The sequence below is a fragment of the Megachile rotundata genome, chromosome 15 (assembly GCF_050947335.1).
Source record: "Megachile rotundata isolate GNS110a chromosome 15, iyMegRotu1, whole genome shotgun sequence".
Taxonomy (NCBI): Eukaryota; Metazoa; Arthropoda; class Insecta; order Hymenoptera; family Megachilidae; genus Megachile; species Megachile rotundata.
Genome location: NC_134997.1, coordinates 11,166,414 through 11,190,591, shown reverse-complemented (window position 1 = coordinate 11,190,591; position 24,178 = coordinate 11,166,414). Strand labels below are relative to the sequence as shown.

The 24,178-nt window shown below is 36.0% G+C and overlaps 2 protein-coding genes across 19 annotated transcripts in view; both read right to left on the bottom strand.

Moving 5' to 3' along the window:
• axo (axotactin) overlaps window positions 1-4,707 on the bottom strand; it is a 33,595-nt gene extending 28,888 nt beyond the window's left edge. For 8 of the 14 annotated variants that reach the window (XM_076539985.1, XM_076539984.1, XM_076539988.1 and 5 more), the window contains exon 1: window positions 4,379-4,695. The gene's annotated coding sequence lies outside the window, so the exon portion shown is untranslated. Of the gene's footprint in view, window positions 1-4,378 lie in introns of all 14 variants that reach the window. The other 6 variants (XM_076539994.1, XM_076539991.1, XR_013040565.1 and 3 more) reach the window with 5 other exon arrangements.
• Window positions 4,708-7,797: 3,090 nt separating this feature from the next.
• sli (slit guidance ligand) overlaps window positions 7,798-24,178 on the bottom strand; it is a 604,758-nt gene continuing 588,377 nt past the window's right edge. For 3 of the 5 annotated variants that reach the window (XM_012282307.2, XM_076539933.1, XM_076539932.1), the window contains 7 exons: window positions 21,676-21,985; window positions 21,234-21,447; window positions 19,587-20,048; window positions 18,194-18,397; window positions 17,509-17,658; window positions 17,180-17,319; window positions 7,798-15,621 (listed from right to left, as the gene is read on the bottom strand). In XM_012282307.2, the coding sequence (XP_012137697.1) occupies window positions 15,535-15,621; window positions 17,180-17,319; window positions 17,509-17,658; window positions 18,194-18,397; window positions 19,587-20,048; window positions 21,234-21,447; window positions 21,676-21,985 (1,567 nt within the window). In that variant the 3' untranslated portion in view covers window positions 7,798-15,534. Of the gene's footprint in view, window positions 15,622-17,179; window positions 17,320-17,508; window positions 17,659-18,193; window positions 18,398-19,586; window positions 20,049-21,233; window positions 21,448-21,675; window positions 22,000-24,178 lie in introns of those variants that run through there. The other 2 variants (XM_076539935.1, XM_076539936.1) reach the window with 2 other exon arrangements.

The following is a 24,178-nucleotide window of genomic DNA, read 5'->3' as shown; positions in this document are numbered from 1 at the left end:
GGGGAGATGGAAATTTGGGGGAGATGGAAATTTGGGGAATTTGGAACTTGGGAAATTTGAAATTTAAAAATTTTGTTAAATTACAATTTTATAACACAAATATCTAAAACACAAAACGTGAAAGACTTAAAAATTAAAAATTGTAAAGAACGAGGTCTAATATTTGTCCCAATATATAATTCAGATCCCCGTTTCTTAAATGGTCTTTTATCCGCAGCAAGTTAGCAGTATTTAACTGGCAATGAATAATTAGGAAGAAAGGTAGGAGGAGTATGAATTAATGATATGAAATTTGATTGCTCATTACGTAAATGGAAGAGCAAGTATTCTTCTTTTTTTTTCCTCGAGACTTCCCATTAAAACCTGGCCACTACAATGACCCACTCGGCCAGGTTTGCTCGATATATCGATTTTCCACAGTCGAAAGGAGTGCCTGTGAAGAGTGTCCTACCTTGCTGCTACAAAATAAGTAACCTGATTCGTCTATTCAGTGTATTGTGCTACAATGTTGCAGTTAAGAGTTGCATTGTAAATTTTTGTTTAACAAAGTCTCTGATTCAACAAATTACCTAAATAAAAATTTGCCAAATGAGAATTCTAGATGTTCAAAAATTCCAAATTTTCCAAATTCCAAATTTCCCAGATTCCAAATTTCCCAGATTCCAAATTTCCCAAATTCCAAATTTCCCAAATTCCCATGTCCCCAAATTCCAAATTGCCCAAATTCCCATCTCCCCAAATTCCAAATTTCCTAAATTCCAAATTCCCCAAATTCCCATCTCTCCAAATTCCAAATTTCCCAAATTCCAAATTCCCCAAATTCCAAATTCCCCAAATTCCCATCTCCCCAAATTCCAAATTTCCCAAATTCCAAATTCCCCAAATTCCCATCTCCCCAAATTCCAAATTCCCCAAATTCCCATCTCCCCAAATTCCAAATTCCCCAAATTCCCATCTCCCCAAATTCCAAATTCCCCAAATTCCCATCTCCCCAAATTCCAAATTTCCCAAATTCCCATCTCCCCAAATTCCAAATTCCCCAAATTCCCATCTCCCCAAATTCCAAATTCCCCAAATTCCAAATCCCTCAAATTCCCATCTCCCAAAATTCCAAATTCCCCAAATCCCAAATTTCCAAAACTCTATCCCAATAAAAATCTCCTCAAAATTCCATTGAATAACCACAGCACGTAATAGTCATCCACATCTAAATGAACTATACACCGTTTACGTGGAATTCACTTAGCTAGCCGAACAATAGCTAGCCACCATTTACAAAGATTTCATATAACAGAATCCATCCGTGTCGAAATACGATACTTATGGTAAATTCGTATGCAAGCCGAACACAGCGTCCTGTTTCTAGGAGATAAACTTCCTTTTATGTAAATTGAATCGTTTCCCTTGAAAAGGATAGGATCGATGTAGCATCCTACGTGATTTCCGGTCACTCAACGGACCCTTTTCTCGGATAAAATTATCTCTAAGGTGAAGACGGATTATGAGTAATGGATTCCTTTTTTTATTCTCGGAACCGAGATTCGTTCACTACCTCTGCGTGATATGGATACATTAAACTTACTGATTTCTTATTTCTATGGTTCTTATCTGCTTTCTTCGACATTCTGATACATCATTTTAACTTTTTTTTGATTGAAAAATGAAAGCCTGTAGAATTAAAGTAAAATGTAGGCTTAAGATAGTAATAAGGGGCGAGTTTAAAAATAAGAGTTTGAGGCCTTGAAATTATAATGAAAAGGGTCGTAAAGTTTAGATAATAAAAATAGGGGTTGTGAAGTTGAAGTAAAAATTTTAAAATTACTGTTTGTGAAAGTAAAATATAAAATCGAAATAGAAATGAGATTTGTGAAATTAAGATTTTAATGAGACTCGTAAAATTCTTGAATAATATTTTAATATTAAGGGTCGTTAAAATTAAAAGAAAAATGAAGTTTATAAAATTACAATGAAGACATAGAATCAAGCTAAAAATAAATATTTAAAAATTTTTCTAACAATGTACATAATTGAAAATAAAATAAAAACAAGGGTTGCAAGAATTTATAAATAATATCTTAATGTGCAGAGTCATTAAAATTAAAATAAAAATGAGGTTTGTAAAATTACAGTAAAGTCATAAAATCAAGATAAAAATAAATATCTAAAAATTTTTCTAACATTGCATATAATTAAAAATAAATAAGGGTTGTAAAATTTGCAAATAAAATCCTAAAATAAAAGTAGAATAAAATTGAATCTCAAGAATTATAAAACATCAATGATTATAAATTTTGCACCCAGAAGAAATAAAACAAAATTAATATTTTTCAAACAAGTATAATTAAAAATGAAAGTGTTAAGGTCGACGAGATACAAAAATTCTTTTTATAGTATGATAACGCGAAAGAGGCTGATGTAACTATACACACGATGGTTCGTTTAAGTGAATAAGAGTTTAGCGTGTATGTAATAATTCGTTGTGTACATATACAGTTTTCTAAATGCTCGGATTAAAGATGAGAAACGTGTCGGTGTGAAAAGTCAGCGTTCGAAACAGGACGTGAAGATTTTTCCCCCGTGCGTGCTCCATTAACCGAATTGAATCTTTAAGGACGACCTTGTAATTGCCGCGTCTAATAATCGCCGTGCACTCGAGTCACTGGGGTCACTCGGACCCGACGCGATGCGTCATCCTTTAAAAATGCTGCTTTGTCTTTGTGTTCGCTTGTCATTTTTAAGTGAATTTCTATTATTTATTTGTGCGTTGTTTGTTTGATTATTTGGGTGATTATTTAGGGGAGGATTTAGTCGATTATTTCGGCAATTATTTAGGAAATTATTTAGGAAATTATTTAGGCAATTATTTAGGCAATTATTTAGGAAATTATTTAGGCAATTATTTAGGAAATTATTTAGGCAATTATTTCGGAAATTATTTAGGCAATTATTTCGGAAATTATTTAGGCAATTATTTAGGAAATTATTTAGGCAATTATTTAGGAAATTATTTAGGCAATTATTTAGGAAATTATTTAGGCAATCTTTTAAGCAATTATTTCGACGATTACTTAGGCGATTATTTATTCAATTATTTAGTTAATTATTTAGTCAAGTATTTATTCGATTATTTAGTCAATTTTTCAATAAAAAATTTAGTCAATAATTTAGTCAAGTATTTAGTCAAGTATTTAGTCAATATTTAGTCAATTTTTTAGTCAAGTATTTATTCAGTTATTTAGTCAATTTTTTAGACAAGTATATATTCAATTATTTAGTCAATTTTTTAGTCAAGTATATATTGAATTATTTAATCAATTTTTTAGTCAAGTATTTATTCAATTATTTATTCAATATTTTAGTCAAGTATTTATTCAGTTATTTAGCCAATTTTTCAGTCAAGTATTTATTCAGTTATTTAGTCAATTTTTCAGTGAAGTATTTATTCAGTTATTTAGCCAATTTTTCAGTCAAGTATTTATTCAATTATTTAGTCAAGTATTTTTTTTTAATTGACAAATATTATTTGATAATTTAAATTTAATTATTTAAAGTAAAATGCAATTACTTAAATTAAGGTTGCACTTTATTAGTCAATCGTAGTCATTTTTATATATTTTTATAAGGCAAAATTTATTTCAAAATTAAGATTGTGTTTTTTGTACATTAAAATTCAATTATTTTATTGTTCAATTATAGTGATTTATGAAGAGTTTAATTAGAATTTGTTTCAGAATTGAAAGTCAATTACTTGGACTAAAATTGAGATATTTATTTATTCAATTATATGTAATAAATTAGAAATACTTGATAATTAAAGAGAAATTACTTAAACTAAAATTGAAAGACTTCACTCACATACTTTTCAATTAAATGAATTAACATGAACATCAAAATCAAATCTCCCAAATAAACATTCTATCATTTAATTCTTCAGTCACCATTAAATTATTATAAACTCAAACTTCAATTATTTAACCACATTCCGATTTTGTCTTTTAACTGCATTTAACTAATTCTCTAAATTTAACAATTACGATAAAGTACGACAAAAATTGAATGTACCCAACGTACCAAGAGCACTCGTTACTCAAAAGCCCCAATTTTAAAGAAAAAATCCTCATCGTGCTTTACAAGTACGCTACACAAAGAGATGACCTTGATCTGCATTCAACCATAAACAGCATAACAATAAACTTACAGCGCTAAAGAAAAATTGCAACGATCAACAGGGGTTCAACCAAATTTCAGCCGCTGTCATTTTCTTCGATACGGTCACATCCGCTAACTAAATCACCTACTTCCTTTCATCACCGTCTAAACTATCCACACTAATTTCTACAAACCCAGCAAATCCGACGTTAAAAAATTAATTACTTACACTTTGCGAACATAGTTCTCAAACGCTCACCGAAAATCACCACAAGCACATTTTTCAAAAAACGAAAAAAAAGTCCTTCATTCACTCGCGATGGACAACGTACGATTTGCGAAAGGTTAAAAAATAAATTGAGAGACGTCGAGGAAGAAGTTCTAGTAATATTTAGTGATATCGCCGTGGAAGCACGAGGCGCGACGGAATCGCGCTTACGACTGACACATTAGTTGATTCTACGAGCCTGTACAGGCTTTTCCTCCACCCACGCAGCCAACCGCGTATCAATTGAGGGTACTATCACGAGGTCTAGTTCTGTAGAAGGTGTCTCGGAAGTGTCCGGTTAACTGGCTAGTTCCTTTACGAAACACCGGGCAATTGGTTACCAAGAAATTTTTCTTGATCAACGAGATCGCATACTCATCCTCTACATTATTTTTTTTTATACTTCTTTATTGTAAAGCTAGCTGTCTAATTTATTATTGCAATCGACGTCTTTCATAATCTGAAATATTGTTTTTTTTTTGTAATTCTTTATTGTAAAGCTAGCTGAGGAATTCATCATTTCATTTAATATCTTTCATAATCTGAATGATCGCCATTTTGTCATAAATTTTGTCAAGGTCATTTAACAAGTTGATCGTAGTCATTTTTTGAAAGACTGAAAATTTTTCAAATCAGAAAATTATTTGGTTTGGAAGAATGAAGATTTGAGCGAATTGTGAAGGTTTATCGGTATTGTTTATAACATGCAAATTGTTGATATCAGTTCTAATGTGTCGACAAGTTTTAATTAAAAGCTAACACACAATCGTTAATCACTCAGAGTTGATTATGGACCCCAGAATTCGCATTTAGCGAACGCTTAACAAACGGCTCGAAATCATTACGCGATAATTATTGCTAAAACGTTTGACCCAAATATGTTGCTCTTAGCTGGTGGTCGCGAACTTTTTATTTTTTAACGGTGATATTATCGATGGCACCAGCAATTATAATTAACGTTATTTACATTGATATTCATTAACAAGTCATAAAATAGTGAGTGTAATATAACAAATTTGGATATGTGGGAATTTTGGAGAGCGAGGATTTCGAATTTGGGGAATTTGGGGATTTAGGAATTTGGAGTTTTAGGAGTTTGGAGTTTTAAGGATTTGGAAATTTAAGAATTTTGGAATTTAGGAATTTAGGAATTTAGGAATTTAGGAATTTAGGAATTTAGGAATTTAGGAATTTAGGAATTTAATAATTTGGAATTTGGGGATTGAAGAATTTGGAGTTTTAGGAATTTGGAAATTTAAGAATTTTGGAATTTAGGAATTTAGGACTTTAGGAATTCAATAATTTGGAATTTGGGGATTTAGGAATTTAGAGTTTTAGGAATTTTAGGATTTAGGAGTTTGGAGTTTTAGGAATTTGGAAATTTAAGAATTTTGGAATATAGGAATTTAGGAATTTAGGAATTTAATAATTTGGAATTTAGGGATTTAGAGATTTGGAGCCCTAGGAATTTGCAATTTAAAAATTTCCTAACACAGAAATTTGCAAAATCAAAGTTTTGAGATTACAAGAATTAAAACCTTGAAAGTAAAAAATTTGACAAATAGCAAAATTTGCCAAAAATGCAATATAACTCCTTCCATCATTTTTTTTAAATAAACATAACCTAGATTTCGTCCTAAAAATTAACCTCTAAAATAACTATCTAAATGTCTAAATATTTCTCATTCTCGTATCACAAATAGCACACCTAAAAATAAAAATGCAAACAAAATGTCGAAGAACAGACAAATCATACTAAAAGATATTTCACAGCAGATAAGCGTCGATTAAACGAATAATTTATTCTTCCGATGTTTTTATGTATGTTAAACACAACAAAAAAAAACTGTATGCACGTGATCACGTAACCGAATGTTGCATAATTATTAAATGCAAGACACATTCATAGTGTAAGCAGAAAATGCGGAGACAAGGTTGCCGTAATAAAATGGTCGACAGGAATTTAAAGTAGATTGCAACAAAAGAGCACGTGAGAATTGCATCAACTGGTTAAACAGGATTTTAGTCAAAAGCTATTAAAAATTGTCCAACTGGAATTTCTTGCGGTTGCGTTGAAGCGCGGGGAATGGTACGAGGAAATTGAGTTTAATAAAGACGTATCTTGATGTGTTGCTCTTGTTAATGGAAAGAAAATGTGGTGAACGAAATTATATTCATTTTATTAAAAAATTGAGGATCTGGTTGGAGTAGGTTAAATACAATATTTTTGTAATAGTATATTTTTATTAAAACTTTTGGTTAAGATTTGAAAGTAAAATTTTTAGTTTGTACTTTGATATTAAATTTAGACATTTCTAGGTTTGTTAATTTGTAAAATTGGGAATTTGCAAGCTTTCGATTTCTTAGTTTTCAAATTCTCTAGTTCCCTAATTCCCTAGTTCCCAAATTCTCTAGTTCCCTAATTCCCTAGTTCCCAAATTCCCTAGTTTCCAAATTCCCTAGTTCCCTACTTCCCTAGTTCCCAAATTCCCCAGTTCCCTAATTTCCCAATTCCCAGATTGCCTAGTTCCTAAATTCTCTAGTTCCCAAATTCCCTAGTTCCCTAATTTCCTAATTCCCCAATCCCCTGATTTCACAATCCCTTAATTCCCCAATCCCCTAATTCCCCAATCCCCTAATTCCCCAATCCCCTAATTCCCCAACCCCTAATTCCCCAATCCCCTAATTCCCCAATCCCCTAATTCCCCAATTCCCCAATCCCCTAATTCCCTAATCCCTAAATTCCCAAATCTCCAAATTCCCAAGTTCTCGAATTCCTAAGCCCCTAATTTCCATTTTCCCAAATTCCCAAACCCTTAATTCCCCAAATCCCCAAATTCCCCAATCCCCTAATTCCCCAATTCCCTAATTCCCCAATCCCCTAATTTCCCAATCCCCTAATTCCCCAATCCCCAAATTCCCCAATCCCCAAATTCCCAAGTTCTCGAATTCCTAAACCCCTAATTTCCATTTTCCCAAATTCTCAAACCCCTAATTCCCCAAATCCCCAAATTCCCCAATCCCCTAATTCCCCAATCCCCTAATTCCCCAATCCCCAAATTCCCAAATCTCCAAATTCCCAAGTTCTCGAATTCCCAAGCTCCTAATTTCCATTTTTCCCAAATTCTCAAACCCCTAATTCCCCAAATCCCCAAATTCCTAAATCCCCAAATACCTAATTCCCCAAATTCTCCCCTCCCTGTATCTCCCAATCCCACCTACCTCTTCCAAAACATCCCCAAACTACTCTACCCTTAACATCACTCCCTAAAATCACTCCCTAATATTACTCCCAAAATCCACCCCTTAAAATCACCCTCTCCCCAACTTCTCTCCCCTCAATCAACAAAAGGACAGGTGACCACAAAAAAACAACCATATCGAGAAGGAACAATAATAATTATATTTATTACGCAGTTTACAGTTAGGCAGTGAGTTGAGTCGACGAAACAAATGCTTTTTGCATTACCTGACGCCACATCGCGACGCGTCCCTTCATCGTCGTCATCATTCTCGACGAAATACACTTGTAGGCTGGTCCGAGAACGAAAGCATTTGCTACACTTGAAGCGTAAGACTCTTAAAACTGGTATACTTCAGTCGCATGCGCTATCCTTAAGTCCACCGATTTTTCTTTCCGTCAAATATATTAAATGGTTTTTCTTCATAAAGTAAAATGTACAAATATAACTCGTAGGAATTTCGAGCAATCACAAGTCTCGAACACTATCCTCAAACCGTACGTTCTCTCTTTTTTTTCTTTTTTATTTCTCTTCCCCTCGATCAACATTATTGTCCAGTATAGACGTAAGCTTCGTAGAAAAAACCTCTCTCGCTCTTTTTCTTCGTTTCTCGCGTCTCTTTCGCTTGTCCCGAATTACGATTCTCGGGAGACTCTTTTGGTCGAACGGTAATGACTACGACCCTCTTCCTTCGTGTAATCGGAGGTGTTAATACAGGTTTCAGACGCGGTTATTGCGTTCTCTTTTCTCGATGGGAGCTTTCAGAATTTTTACTATGTTCGGAGACACTGTTTTCAACTCGTTGGTATTCTAGTTTGATTAATTTAAGATTTGGTGAATTTTAATATTGGGGGTGTTGTGATTCAATTTTTCTTCCTGTATGATATATTTGGGTGTTTATTAGTCTGATGTGATAGGAGACTTGTAATAGACAGAAGTTAGGCAATTATTGCAAGTTTGATATATTTAAAATTTGGTGAATTTTAATATAGGGGTTGTTGGTGACTCAATTTTTCTTTCTGTGTGATGAATTTTTTATTTATTTGTGTGATGTGGTGGGAGACTTGTAATAGGCAGAAGTAGAGCAATTATTTAAAGTTTGATCAATTTAGAATTTAATAAATATTAATATTTATTGGGGTTGTTGTGATTCAATTTCTTCTTCTTGTAATAGACAGAAGCTGGACAATTATTCTCAGAAATTAATATTTTCTTAGGGTGGTAATTTAGAGGTAATTTTAGAGGTGTAATATTATAATTTAAGAGTGTAATTTAAGGGTGGACTGTGTTTACTATTAATTTGAAAATTTAAATTCAAAATTTAGTAAATATTAATATTGGGGTATTCAACCCCATTGATTCAATTCAATTTTTCATTAATTTTCTGTGTGATAAATTTTTTATTTATTAGTATTATATAGTAGGAGACTTGCAATAAATAGAAGTTGGGCAATTATTTCAAGTTTGATCAATTTAAAATTTGTTAAATATTAATATTGGGGTAGTTGTGACTCAATTTTTTATTAATTTTCTGTGCGATGAATTTTTTATTTATTAGTGTGATACAGTAGGAGATTTGTAATAGACAGAAATTGGGCAATTATTTAATTTTTTTAGGGTGACAGTTTAAGGGAAATGTTGGGGTACAATATTATAATTTAAGGGTGGACTATAACTAAATTTTTAACCAATTATGTACTCAATATCTTACTTTTAACTTGATTGTGTAATACAATATTAAATTTTTTTAATAGAAGAAGAATTGAATAATTATTTTAATAAGTTAGGTTAAAAATTGAATTATTCAAATATTCTGCTAAATTTAAATTTTTGCTGCAACTCTCTATAGACCTCATATTTTAAATGTAATTACTGCTCTTTCAGTTTAATAAATATAATACTAGAATTTTTTAATAGAAACCATTTTTACAACTTGAATTTTGAAATTTGACAAATTTAATGTTTCTCTCAAACTTGAACTATAATTTTTGTTACAACTTACTCAATTTGTGTCTAATTTTACTATTTAACTATTTTTTAGTATTTAAATGTCTCTTTGATCTCAATAAAAATTAATAAATGAATTCATTTAAAAATTCATTCAACTGAAGTTTCTAATCTTCCCAATAAAAATTATTTGGACTCCAAAATTGAACCACTCTGATTCTTTTATTAATTGCCTTACTTTTATTCATTACATAAATTCTTTGAAGTAGTTTAAACATCCCTCAAGCCTATTACATAAATTCTTTCAAGTTTAACATCACTCTTGAAACCTATTTCACTCTTGAAATTTATTTATTTCACTCTTGTTACCTATTTATTTATCAATGCCATACAGTGTATTTCCTAATTACAATTGCTTCATTTTAAAGAAAAATTCCTTCACTTTAAAGAAAAATTCTGAAAGCTCAAATATGTCTGTTCCTGTAATACCAATTTTACAGACGAGCTCACCGCGTTGCTTGCCATTCGCAAAATTTAATCGAAAAAAAAAGTACGGTTGCAAAATAACAGAAACGATTGATAAGCAACGCGTGAACGTCCAATAATCCATATCTATGTAACGAAAAATTACCGACAAACTCTTTCATAAACGCAACGCGACAGCCGAACTTATCTTACTATTAATACTATGAAACTCGTTAAAATACGCTATTTATGGTACACCTATTAATTTGCTACGGCATACAAAGAGAAAACGATAAAATGTGACACAATCGACTCTACATTGTCCCTTTTTTCTCGTTAAAAAATATCGTCGCTCAAAACGAGTATACAAACAGCGAAACGTAATTTTAGGGTTAAAAAAGTAGAAATAAACGTTATACAAAATTATTAATCGCAATGCTGGTACAGTAACTAAAGTAAACTAATGATCTAACGTAATCTAAATACATAGTAAGATATCGTTCTCTTCGATCGATCCCCTTTCGATACTGTTTTTTGGAAATTCGCTACTCGTTATTTTGTCGAAATTAATTTTGCTGGGGTAGAAAATTGAATGTTGGTCCTTTAGGTTAACACGTTGATTGACATAATTGAAGTCACTTACAATTTTTTGAAATTTATAATAATTTATAATTTTCTAAATTTCAAATTCTATTTCAAGAAATTTCAAATTTTCTAAATTATATTAATTAATAGTGGAGCTAGCTTCAATATTAATTTTAACTAAAATTCTATGGTATCAAAATTTATATCAACCCTTGTATGACACAGTGACTTAAGTTTCAAATTATTTTAAAAAATTCCACTAAATTTCAACTTCCAAATTTAGTTTGCTTTACGCCAATCAACGTGTAAAAATTTCTTCTCAATCAAAATGAAAATTCTCTCGTATCAAAAGGGGTATGAAATGCTGAACACTGCTGAGTATTTTCGCAATCGAATCTTTGCATACCAAGTACATAATTTTGGTTTGTACTTGAGTGCAAAGTTCGACCGCGTTTGTCTACATAGTTTCTTTGCCATCGATAAGGGTGCCCGTAAGTGCGAGAAGAACAATCGATAACAAACGTATCCTGCAAACAGTGTATTGCTTAGATCGTTTGTGATGACGAATAAATACGACTTAAATACTGGCAGTGGAAGATGCAAGGCAGTTATTATACAAGATAAATAGATACGCGAAAAGAAAAGAATATTAAGAGGGACTTAAATAGTGTATCAGGTTGTTGCATCTTCTATGATCGACTTTTGAAATTTCATGACAGAAAAGTATCTTCAAATAAGGCTTGTGACACATCGATTTAAAGCTTAGAATCTGAGGAAAATAATGGTGTGAAGCGCTCATTGATAGCTTTGATATGAAGCGATTGGTGTTCAATTATAGCAAAGAGTAGAATAATGTGAAATTTTGTTGTGCTTAAAATGTTGATTTGGAGACGATTGAAATTTCATGACAGAAAAGTTTCATCAAACAAGGCTTGTGATATATCGATTTAAAGCTTAAAGTCTAACGAAAATAATGGTGTGAAGCGCTCATTGATAGCATTCATATAAAATGACTGGTGTTTAATTGTATCTAACAGTAAAATAACGTGAAATTCTATTGAACTCAAATTGTCGATTTGGAGACAATTGAAATTTCATGACAGAAAAGTTTCATCAAATACAGCTTGTGATACATCGATTTAAAGCTTGAAGTCTAACGAAAATAATGGTATGAAGCGCTCACTGCTGACGTTGATATGAAACGACTGGCATTCAATTATATCAAACAGTAAAATAACATGAAATTGTAATCTGCTCAAATTACTGATTTGCAGTCAAGTACCATTTCATGACAGAAAAGTTTCATCAAATACTACTCATGATACATCAATTTAAAGCTTAAAGTCTCACAAAAACAACTACACAAAAATTTCATCAATGTTCCCAACACAAACCACATAATCATCAATTGAACCAAGTGTACCAAAATGTATCATTCCTCTACAAATACAGTAACCTTCATTAAACAAATTTAAAAATTGCTCAACAAAGGCCTCATAAAACATAAACAAAACACATCTAGCAAATGTATAATACAATATAAAACATACAATATCGATTAGTATGTTTAAAATCTATATTATCCATTTTCTTTAGTCAATTCATTTCATCCGCAACAACCTGATAGTTCCGAACGAATCACGCTTAAATTGCAAGAAATTATCGACGCTCGATTATTAAATAATTCGCTCATACAAAAATAATTACTTGATCCTCTTTTATGGACGAGTTAACTCGTCCCCTCATCCGCTCGCAACTTTTTCTTTCTTTTTTTCATTTTTCACACGTGGTGCAATTTTTGACCATTCCGCGCGATTCGACATCGATCGAACCTCGAAAACAAACGTTAGGCTGTGGAATGAAGAATTCGAGGTTCACTGAGTCGTTCATGGTCTTTTTTGGAGACTACTCCTGGTTTCTTAACTTTCACAGACTTTCGCAGAAAGAAATTCGTATCTCTCTGCGACTTAAATGTACACTGCAGATTTTTTAGTAATCCTTTGATCCGACATTTTGTTTTACGTATATTATCATTTTTAAGATACTATTGTATTAAATATAATTAAATATAATTTGTTCACTGGGTTTGTAATTTGTTTACAAATTTTTAATGAGATTATTTAAATAAATATAAAAATTTGGAGAGAGATCAAATTTCTCCTTATGTGTATAGTAAATAAAAAAGATTAAAAATATAATTCGTAACTTATTCGTTTAAGGACAGAACAGTAATTGTAACTTGAAAAGGTTGGAATAATTTTACAAATATTTTGTAACAATTTCACAAATTAAAATTACCAGTAATTTTACAAAATATTCCAAACTTAAAAATAAGTTACAACTTGACAAAATTCTGCTTTATTTTAGAAATGTCGGATCGAGGGGTTAAATCGAATCTCACCCCAATAAATTACCACTGAGAAAGTGAAGAAACGTTTCAAACACGCTCCGTAATTATCCGACTAAAATACCGAGAGGTTATAAATACTCGTAAAAAAAAGAAGAAAAGAATCATATAATCAAGACACAAGTCGACATGGAAATGCTATTTTCCGATCCTCGAATCACCTGCCAGACGTCGATCACTGTTCGAGAACTTGTTCACTATTGAACGTTTACTCAGAGGACAATAGACCTAACAAACCATCGCGTGGTTTCGTTTTTTCTCAGGGAAACACATTTGCAATTTATTACCTCTTTTTACACATCTGCTCGATCGCGTTACAGCTTACAGTTACAAATGATCGCGGACATGCAACGGATCTGGAAACATAGTCGCACGAAGCGAATTCCCTAGCGTAGCTTTTACACCGTAGTGTGGAATCTTACGTACGAAATATCGATCCTTCAGAACAGTTGTTTCGTTTTACTATTCAGTTGTATTATCAAGGATTATTGCCATTTTATTTAAATTTATGGTGTATGGGTGTCATATGTTGATTGACAGGTTGAGCATATGTGGATGATGTGAAGTTATATAGGTTATGTTGATTCATTTTTATCATTGGATATTCTTATAATTTATAATGTTAGAGTTAGGTACATGAAGAGGTGAATGAATAGGGAAATGAAGACTTGGACTGGACATATGTGGAACTAGGAGGATAATGATGTGAACACAAAGTCTAAGTAGTATGTAGGAATGTAGGAGACTGAACAAATGAGGATTTGGGTGAATGAGGATCTGGATAAGTAGGTGTTTGGACAACTGAGGGTCTAAGTAAATAGGAAGCTGGACAAATGAAGATTTAGTAGTATAGAAATGTGGACAAATAGGAATCTAGCGATATAAGCATCTGGATAAAGAGAGATATAGGTATATGAAGATGTGGATGAACTGGGATCTAGGTGTACAGGGATTTGGTCAAGTGGAGATCTAGGTATGTAGGGATCTGATCAAATGGAGATCTAGGTGCATGGATATGTGGACAAACAGGGATCTAGATGCGTAGGGATCTGGTCAAGTGGAGCTCTAAGTACGTAGGGATCTGGTCAAATAGAAATCTAGGTATATGTAGATGTGAACAAGTAAGGATCTGGTCAAGTAGAGATCTAGGTATGTAGGGATCTGATCAAATGGAGATCTAGGTGCATGGATATGTGGACAAACAGGGATCTAGGTGCGTAGGGATCTGGTCAAGTGGAGATCTAGGTACGTAGGGATCTGGTCAAATAGAGATCTAGATATACAGAGATGTGGACAGGTAGGGATCTGGTCAAGTAGAGATCTAGGTATATAAGGATCTGATCAAATGGAGATCTAGGTGCATGGATATGTGGACAAACAGGGATCTAGGTGCATAGGGATCTGGTCAAGTGGAGATCTAGGTATGTAGGGATCTGGTCAAATAGAAATCTAGGTATATGTAGATGTGAACAAGTAGGGATCTGGCCAAGTAGAGATCTAGTCAAATACAGACCTAGAACTATAGGTTCTGGACAAACAGAGATCTAGGAAAATGGTAATCTGTACAAATAGTGATCTAACAATGCAAAACTCTGCATAGTGACCTAGGTATATAAATCATCAGAACCAAGAATCTAACCTACTTTAAAAACAGTACCAAATGTTCAATAGCTCAACCATGACAACCAACATGTGAACCCTATCCACACCAATTGTACAACTTCCCAATAATAATCAAATCCTAAAATTGTCGACTCCTCATCCTTGCAAATTCACAGATAAATGTCATCGACCTTAACACTCGAGCGCATCGAACAAAAAAGAAATTTCTGAAAGATCGCAACAATATGAAACACGAATTTACAATGAAATACTTGATCATCATCTATTAGATCTATTTCACACTGAGCGAACGATTCTGCTATCTTCGAACACATCTTGTGTACACATTTAATGCGCGATCAGCGGTCCCATGTTCTCGCACCGTTCTCCACTCTCGTAACTCGTTGAACATATGCACGTCGATTAATATAATACCTAGTTATGCATTGAATTGTTCTTCGTAATCGATAGTCCACGTACGCACGATTATTAATAGTTAATATACTTCTTTCTGCTCGTTCGATTATACATTTATCACACTGAGCCGGCTTGTGTGTATCATTCATGTCCATCGTAGATTTCGGCCTTGATCAAGTTTTTTTTTTCGCATTTATTTTTTTTGTGTTTTGTTTTTTAAACGGCAGATAGTCCTGGGCCAAAAATCTTGTTTGTCACGCGCTCCACGAGGATGAGTCGAGAACACGCTTGTACGGATAACCAATCGACTCTCGCCACATCGCCCGTGTCCGCGAGCGTGGAAAGTTCGAATTGGGACACTGTCTCGATTCTCCGGGGTTTCCTCTCGGTCTCGATACGTCTCGACGCTTATTTATGGAACACCTGTGGCGCTCGGCGTCCCTCGATCCTGGCTAGTAACACTTCCTGGTGCACGTGCACTTGCGCACCAAATCGACGTCCTTCGTGTACCGCATACCGTCCGCGCAGATTAGTCGTACCTGCAATTAATCGATCATTGCATATCGCTGTGATTTCAAATTCTATGTTCATGCATCGTTTTTAACCTTAGTGTTACTAAATATCTTTGTAGAAGCGTTGTACGTGGAGTTATGGAACGTAGAATCAATGCGCGGTGAATTATCGAGTGTGTAGATACAACGCGGTGAATTATGGAGTGTGTAGATACCACGTGGTGAATTATCGTATGTGTATTTACCATGTGTTGAATTATCATGTGTATAGGTAGTACTCAAGGTGAATTATCATATGTGTAGATAACACGTGGTGAATTATCATATGTGTGTTTACCATGTGTTGAATTATCATGTGTGTAGATAATATATGTGGTGAGTTATCATATGTGTAGATAACATATGTGGTAAGTTATCATATGTGTAGATAACTCACGTGGTGAATTATCATATGTGTAAGTACTACTTGGTAAATTATCATATGTATTTTTACCACGTGTTGAATTATCATATGTGTAGATACTACACATGATGAACTATTATATGTGTAAATACTACACATGGTGAACTATCATATGTGTAAATACTACACATGGTGAATTATCATATGTGTAGATACTACACATGGTGAACTATCATATGTGTAAATACTACACATGGTGAATTATCATATGTGTAGATACTACACATGATGAACTATCATATGTGTAAATACTACACATGGTGAATTATCATATGTGTAAATACCACACATGGTGAACCATCATATTTGTAAATACCACACATGATGAATCATCATATGTGTAAATACTACACATGGTGAATCATCATGTGTGTAAATACTACATATGGTAAACCATCATGTGTAAATACTACACATAGTGAACCATCATATGTGTAAGTACCACGTGTTGAATTATTAAGTATGTAAATACCGCATGGTGAATTATCACATGTGCAATTATTATGTAATATAACATATTTGCACACATGATTGCTACACACGAAGTTATTACGCCCTGATCTCCGACGCGATGAATTATTACGAGAGCAATTACAACGCGACGTAATATTGCACATCGAATTATTACGCCCTGATATAACACGCGGTGAATTATCACGAGTGCAGTTACAATATAATTGCACATCAAATTAAAATTACATTAAATCCCTAAGTACGTCTGGCCATTTCAAGACTTGTACTACTGCAACATGATCTCACTCTCTATTATTAAATTTATAAATAATTGCATTTATGTTATCCCTACAGTCTGTATAAAATCTTATAAATTGCATTAAATGATTTTATGTCTGACAATTTATAGGGTTATACTACTTGTTCCAAATGTAGGGTTTCTTACGTGTCAAATTATTAGAGTTATTAATGACAGTTTCACATGCTTCTGTATCGTATAAGGTTACAGTTCGTGCAATTTTGTTATAAATTGCGTTAAGCGTCTAATTCTCAAGTCTGACAATTTAGAGGATTATACCACTGGAAAATGGATGTATTGTACCGTTGATGAATGAATAGTATACGGAATATCGAGATAAGCAGTGATGTATTTAATACAGTAAATCGTACCTTGCGCCGTTTTGTCTTCCGTGGCAGGCAGCACGAGTTTCCACAACTACCCCAACACTTGGCAAGCTTAACTGGTCGTCGACTCCGACATCCGTTCTCGCTGTAATACTCTCTAGTATGCTCTTTACGACAAGTCGGTGCTGTAATAAGAACGTATACACCGAATTATAACATGACTAATGTTTTTTGCGCAGTGGTAGTGCAATTTTTTTTTGATTAATTACAACTTTGAAATACTCTCTTTTCAGAAATCTATCAATCTATTAAAAATTTATTGATGTATAAATTGATTGAGTTATACTGTTTGATCAGGAGTTAGTGTAAGTTACCTTTTTCGCAGTACCGTCCCTGCCATCCAGTCTGACACCGACACGTGTATCCGTTTCCAACCGGCGATGGCACGCATTGCGAACCTTTTCTACACTCGTGTCCCGTGCAAGGATCGAACATTATCGTGTCTGGGCCTGTCATCACAATGTCTACAATCGACATCACAAAGTTAATACCAACATTCGTACCAAATTATTAATAACATTCATTTCAGAAGAATTCAAACAGGAGTTCAGAAGGTCCAGAAGGACTAGAAGGTCTAGAAGGACCAGAAAGTCCAGAAGGATCAGAAGGCCCAGAAGGTTCAGAAGGACCAGAAGGACCAGGAGGTTCAAAAGGACCAGAAGGACCAGAAGGTCCACAAGGTCCAGAAGGACCAGAAGGTCCAGAAGGACCAGAAGGATCAGAAGGCCCAGAAGGTCCAAAAGGACCAGAAAGACCAGAAGGACCAGAAGGCCCAGAAGGTTCAGAAGGACCAGAAGGTCCACAAGGCCCACAAGGATTAGAAGGATCAGAAGGTCCACAAGGCCCACAAGGATCAGAAGGATCAGAAGGTTCAGAAAGACCAGAAGGATCAAAAAGACCAGAAGATCCAGAAGGACCAGAAGGACCCTACAAGTGGACCTCCTATTATACTACACAACTTTTCTTCTCCACATTATAAAATAATAAATAATTAGTCACCGGAATGTTCATGAGCCATGTTCTCCTGTGTCATGGAATCTTCGTTGCTGCCCATATTAACCATCATCCCCTCAGCTTCGACGACGTCCCGCGCTTCATCAGCTTCCTCTTCGTTCGACATGCAACCGGGAGACACCCGATGCATTTTTGCCGCGTTGCTGAAGTCCACCAACTTGTGATTGATCCACATTTCTGAGATGCATCCTGTGGACAGTCATAATCCTTAGTCAAAACCATTCATTAACTTCAAGCTATCAAAGCTAAACTTATGTGGACCACATAGTCAGAATATACCATGTGAGTATCACTAGGTCAGTTAGCTTGATGATACACTGGACCAACTAGGTTGAACTGATAGTCCAAATCAGTTAGTTTGAACTGATAGACCAGATGAGCTAGCTTGAACTAATGTACTAGATCAACTAGCGTGAATTAATACACTGAATCAATCTGGTTGAACTGATAGACCAGATGAATTAGCATGATTTGATACATAAGGTGGGTTAGCTTGAACGAATACATTAGATGAGCTAGCTTGGACTGACATAGTTTGAACTGATACACTTGATCAGCTGGTTTGAACTGATACACTTGATCAACTAGTTTGAATTGATACACTTGATCAACTAGTTTGAATTGATACACTGGATCAGCCTGGTTGAACTGATAGATAAGATCAGTTAGCATGATTTGATACATAAGGTGGGTTAGCTTGAACTAATATGCTAGATGAGCTAGCTTGAACTGATATACTAGTTGAGCTAGCTTGAACTGACGTACTAGATCATCTAGCTTGAACAGATACATTAGATCAACTAGCTTGATGTGATACATTAGATCAACTAGTTTGATGTGATACATTAGATCAATGAGTCTAAACTGGTCCACCTGATGAATTAGTTTGAACTGATTCACTAGGTCAGTTAGTTAGGACTGATACACTAGATGAATACGTCTAAACTAGTGCAGCACATGAATTAGTTTGATCTGCTGCACTAGGTCAGTTAGTTAGGACTGATACATTAGATGAATACATCTAAACTAGTGCAGCACATGAATTACTTTGAACTAACACATTAGATCAGTTAGTTTGATCTGATACATTAGATGAATAAGTCTGAACTAGTGCACCACATGAATTAGTTTGATCTGCTGCGCTAGGTCAGTTAGTTTAAACTAATGCACTAGGTCAATGAGTTTGAATGTGTTGCACCTGACGAGTCAGTTTGAACTCATACATAAGACTAGGCAGTTTGAACTGATACATTAGACTAGTTAGTTTGAACAGATACATTAGACTAGGCAGTTTGAACTGATATATTAGATGAATTTATCTGAACTGGTGCACCAAATGAATTACAATAAACAACCACAAAATTTCCTTAGAACTTACCTTGAAAACTGGTGATGTTCCTCAGGTGAAACTCCATAAACGCGGTATTAGCTATTTCCGGCGCGACGCCGCCGATATACATAGGGGTCGCAAGCTTAAGGTACTCCTTAGGACCTTCATTGATGATGCTCCTAGCAGGACCACGGTCGACCTTCATCGTGAAGTTCTTCTTGATCGCCAGAAGCTCTGCCACGTGAGGCTTACCATCGGCTACCATCTCGTAACTGTACATCGTCGAGGTTGGGTAATTGCCCACATCGTATGAGACTCGGACACGGCCATTGAACAACTCGACAGCTATATGGCCGCCGTTCTGACCGTCGTAGAGGAGGACCCCGTTCTCCTGCGTGGTCGTGAACACGATGGTCACGTTCGCTTCCGGTCTCGTGCGTAGTGGCTCCAGCTCGACCAGCGAGCTGTTGTCCACGAAGCTCAAACTCGTCAGGTACTCGCATCGTTTTCCTACAAAATGTTTCATTTCTTTCGAATTTGATGACAAGTACGAAATTTTATTGTACTTCTGTTGGAACTTGACAGTTTATTCGAGTCGAATTACCATGCGTTGAACTACCACGGGTCGAATTATCACGCGTTGGACTACCACGGGTCGAATTACCACGTATCGAATTACCAGCGCGTCGAATTACCAACGCGTCGAATTACCAGCGCATCAAATTACCACGTATCGAATTACCAGTGCGTAGAATTACCACGCATCGAATTACCACGCGTCGAATTACCACGTATCGAATTACCAGCGTGTCGAATTACCACGTATCGAATTACTAGCGCATCAAATTACCACGCGTTGAATTACCAGCGCGTCGAATTACCACGTATCGAATTACCAGCGCATCAAATTACCACGCGTCGAATTACCAGCGCGTAGAATTACCACGCATCGAATTACCACGCGTCGAATTACCACGCGTCGAATTACCAGCGCGTAGAATTACCACGCATCGAATTACCACGCGTCGAATTACCACGCGTCGAATTACCACGTATCGAATTAGTAGCGCATCAAATTACCACGCGTTGAATTACCAGCGCGTCGAATTACCACGTATCGAATTACCAGCGCATCAAATTACCACGCGTCGAATTACCAGCGCGTAGAATTACCACGCATCGAATTACCACGCGTCGAATTACCACGCGTCGAATTACCACGCGTCGAATTATCAGTGCGTCGAATTACCACGTATCGAATTACCAACGCGACGAACTATCACGCCTCGAATTACCACGTGCCAAATTACCTGATTGTAATTTCAACAATGAATTGATCAATTAACTTTCCTACAAATAAGAATAAAATACAAATTTTCCAAGTTTCCCACCATTATTTGCCACAATCTTCATCTACCAAACCCGTGATTTTGAATCTCATCGTCCGTTAATGGACTCAGCAAAGCCAGAGTACTTCGGCAAGTTAATTCGACGTCGAGATGCAGGATCGATATAATGCAATCGATGGCGGAAGGAGAACGGGTGGAAATAGGATTTGTCAGGGAGTCCTATGTAGCTAGTAGTATAGCTCAATGATTTTCTCATGCCATTAGCGTAGTCTAGTTTGCCTTCACTACGATGTCTAAGAAAATGTCTAAGGAAAATAATTTATAGGATTGTGAAATTATTACTTACCGGTGTAGCCGGGGTGGCACTGGCAAAGATAGTCCGCGGCGGAAGCGGGAGCTGGTTGGAAGCACGCACCATGCTGACAGTCATGGTGTGCACATGGACTAGTCTGTGGATAAAGCATGGCTGTCGAAGGTGCTGCCTCGCAATATCTCCCTGTATATTCCGCCGCGCACTTACACTCGTAATCGTTTATGCCGTCGATGCAAGTAGCACCGTTCTGAAATACATTGCACATGATTAGAAACATAACATATTGCAAGCTCATACTAAAGTCCTATGCTGAGTAACAGAGCTCCAGTTAAATTTTTGTGAAGTAAACGAAGTAAAATTCAAGAGATATTCAGCAAAAGATATGTCAAAAAATAAGAAAAGATGTCAGTAAATCTTCAGTGAAAGATATTGTAAAGAATGGTTAAAATATTTTGGTAAATGTTGAAGGAAATACCTGACACATATGATCAACGCAGTCATCCAAGTTGGTGGAACAATTAAGGCCGGAGAAGCCGATTGGGCATTCGCAGCTATAGTGGGTCTCGTGATCGACGCATCGACCCCCATTCTCGCAGGGGTCGTGCCCCTTTGTACAAAAGGGTATCTTCTCGTCGCAATATTCGCCCATGAATCCTGGGGCGCAGTCGCATCTGTAGGCTTGTATGAGGTCGACGCAGGTTGCGTTATTGGCGCATTTGTTATTCTCGCAATCGTCGACGTTGTTCTCGCATCGAAGTCCCTTGTACCCGGGGGCGCAGTCGCAACTGTCACACACCGACTGAACGTCAATCGAGACATTGACCGTGACCTTCGATCGTCATATATTCGCCAATCGATACTGCCATTTTATACCAATTTATCGACGACACTATTTTATATTCGTTGAAGAGCAATATTCGATCTTAATAGATTTTTTAATTTCTGTATTGTAATACGTTATACTGTTGCTTGTTATGGGAGCATGCATTGAAACATCATGCAGTGAATTACCACGTGAGCAAGTATCAATATGTTATATTATCAATTTGCATCGAATCACCAGGTATTATATTGGGAAATATGCGGTGAGTGATTGTGAGTCGAATCGCGTATCAAATTACCACGCGCCGAATTACCAGAGCGTCGAACTATCACGCGTCGAATTACCACGTATCGAATTACCACGCGTCGAATTACGACGTATCGAATTACCAGCGCGTCGAATTATCAGCGCACCGAACTACCACGCGTCGAATTACCACACGTAGAATTACCACGCGTCGAATTACCAGCGCGTCGAATTACTAGCGCACCGAACTACCACGCGTCGAATTACCACGTATCAAATTACCAACGCGTCGAATTACCACGCGTAGAATTATCAGCATACCGAACTACCACGCGTCGAATTACCACGCGTAGAATTACCACGCGTCGAATTACCAGCGCGCCGAATTACCAGCGCACCGAACTACCACGCGTAGAATTACCACGCGTCGAATTACCAGCGCGCCGAATTACCAGCGCACCGAACTACCACGCGTCGAATTACCACGCGTAGAATTACTACGCGTCGAATTACCAGCGCACCGAACTACCACGCGTCGAATTACCACGCGTCGAATTACCACGCGTCGAATTACCACGCGTCGAATTACCACGTATCGAATTACCAGCGCGTCGAATTACCAGCGCGTCGAATTACCAAGCGTCGAATTACCAGCGCGCCGAATTACCAGCGCACCGAATTACCACGCGTCGAATTACCACGCGTAGAATTACCACGCGTCGAATTACCAGCGCACCGAACTACCACGCGTCGAATTACCACGCGTCGAATTACCAGCGCGCCGAATTACCAGCGCACCGAACTACCACGCGTCGAATTACCACGTATCGAATTACCAACGCGTCGAATTACCACGCATCGAATTACCAGCGCACCGAACTACCACGCGTCGAATTATCACACCCCAAATCACCACGACCCCAAATTACCACGTGACGAATCACCACGTGCCAAAATACAACACGTCGAATTACCACCCTCAAATCCCTACGCATCGAGTTGCCACAAATCGAATAACCTCGCGTTATATCGCCACTCAATAATACCCGCCCAAATTAGAAACGATAAACCATGCACCATATGCACCGTAAATCGACGTTTATCACAGTTCGTAATTTAAAATCGACGTGTAAAAGCAGAGTTTGTTGAGTAAATAAATTTTTCGGGTCGCATTAATTGTTCCAACTGGAAACAACCGGTGAATTGTAATCGTTTCGTCGATAAATTGTTACGTGTGGCTGCTACTCTTCGGGGCTCACGTGCAGAGGTCCCGTTTTATTTATTCATACAACAGTGCACGCTTTTTGCACGTGCAATTTACTGCTACAGAAACTACGCTCTCTATACTACGTATCAATATGTTAAATAGTTCCATTACAATGCAAATATACGTCTTGTTTTTCATGAGACATGAATTGCCGAGGAATTTTTGAAGTTTTCTTTGCATTTCCTTTGGGAACTTATTCTGATGTATTCTGTAATGATTGACTTGTACTACTGAGTACCGTATTTAATCTCTAAGGATTGAGTCGTACTACTGCGTACGATATTGTTTGGTATTATGTACATATTTTGTTTGCAAGAAATAATGCAATGTACTAGCAGAGGTACGCGAAACTACTTTTGTTCAATGTGGTAGGTACGTGCATGTCTACTCAATTTTGCTCAATACTACTTACTATTGTATCCGTTTGAGCAAGTTTAAAAATGTAATTGTTCTATCTACAGTGAATGTACAGGTTCAAACTCGTGACTGTGAGTTCACAACAGAATCCTGATTTTTAAGAAAATTGAGACAAGTTCAGTCGAGTAGAATTTTTAGTCAAATTAAACAAGACTGAATTTATATGGAATTCGGTAACAATTAATAAAGTGCTTAAACGTAACAAAGTATTTCGATCAGAATTCG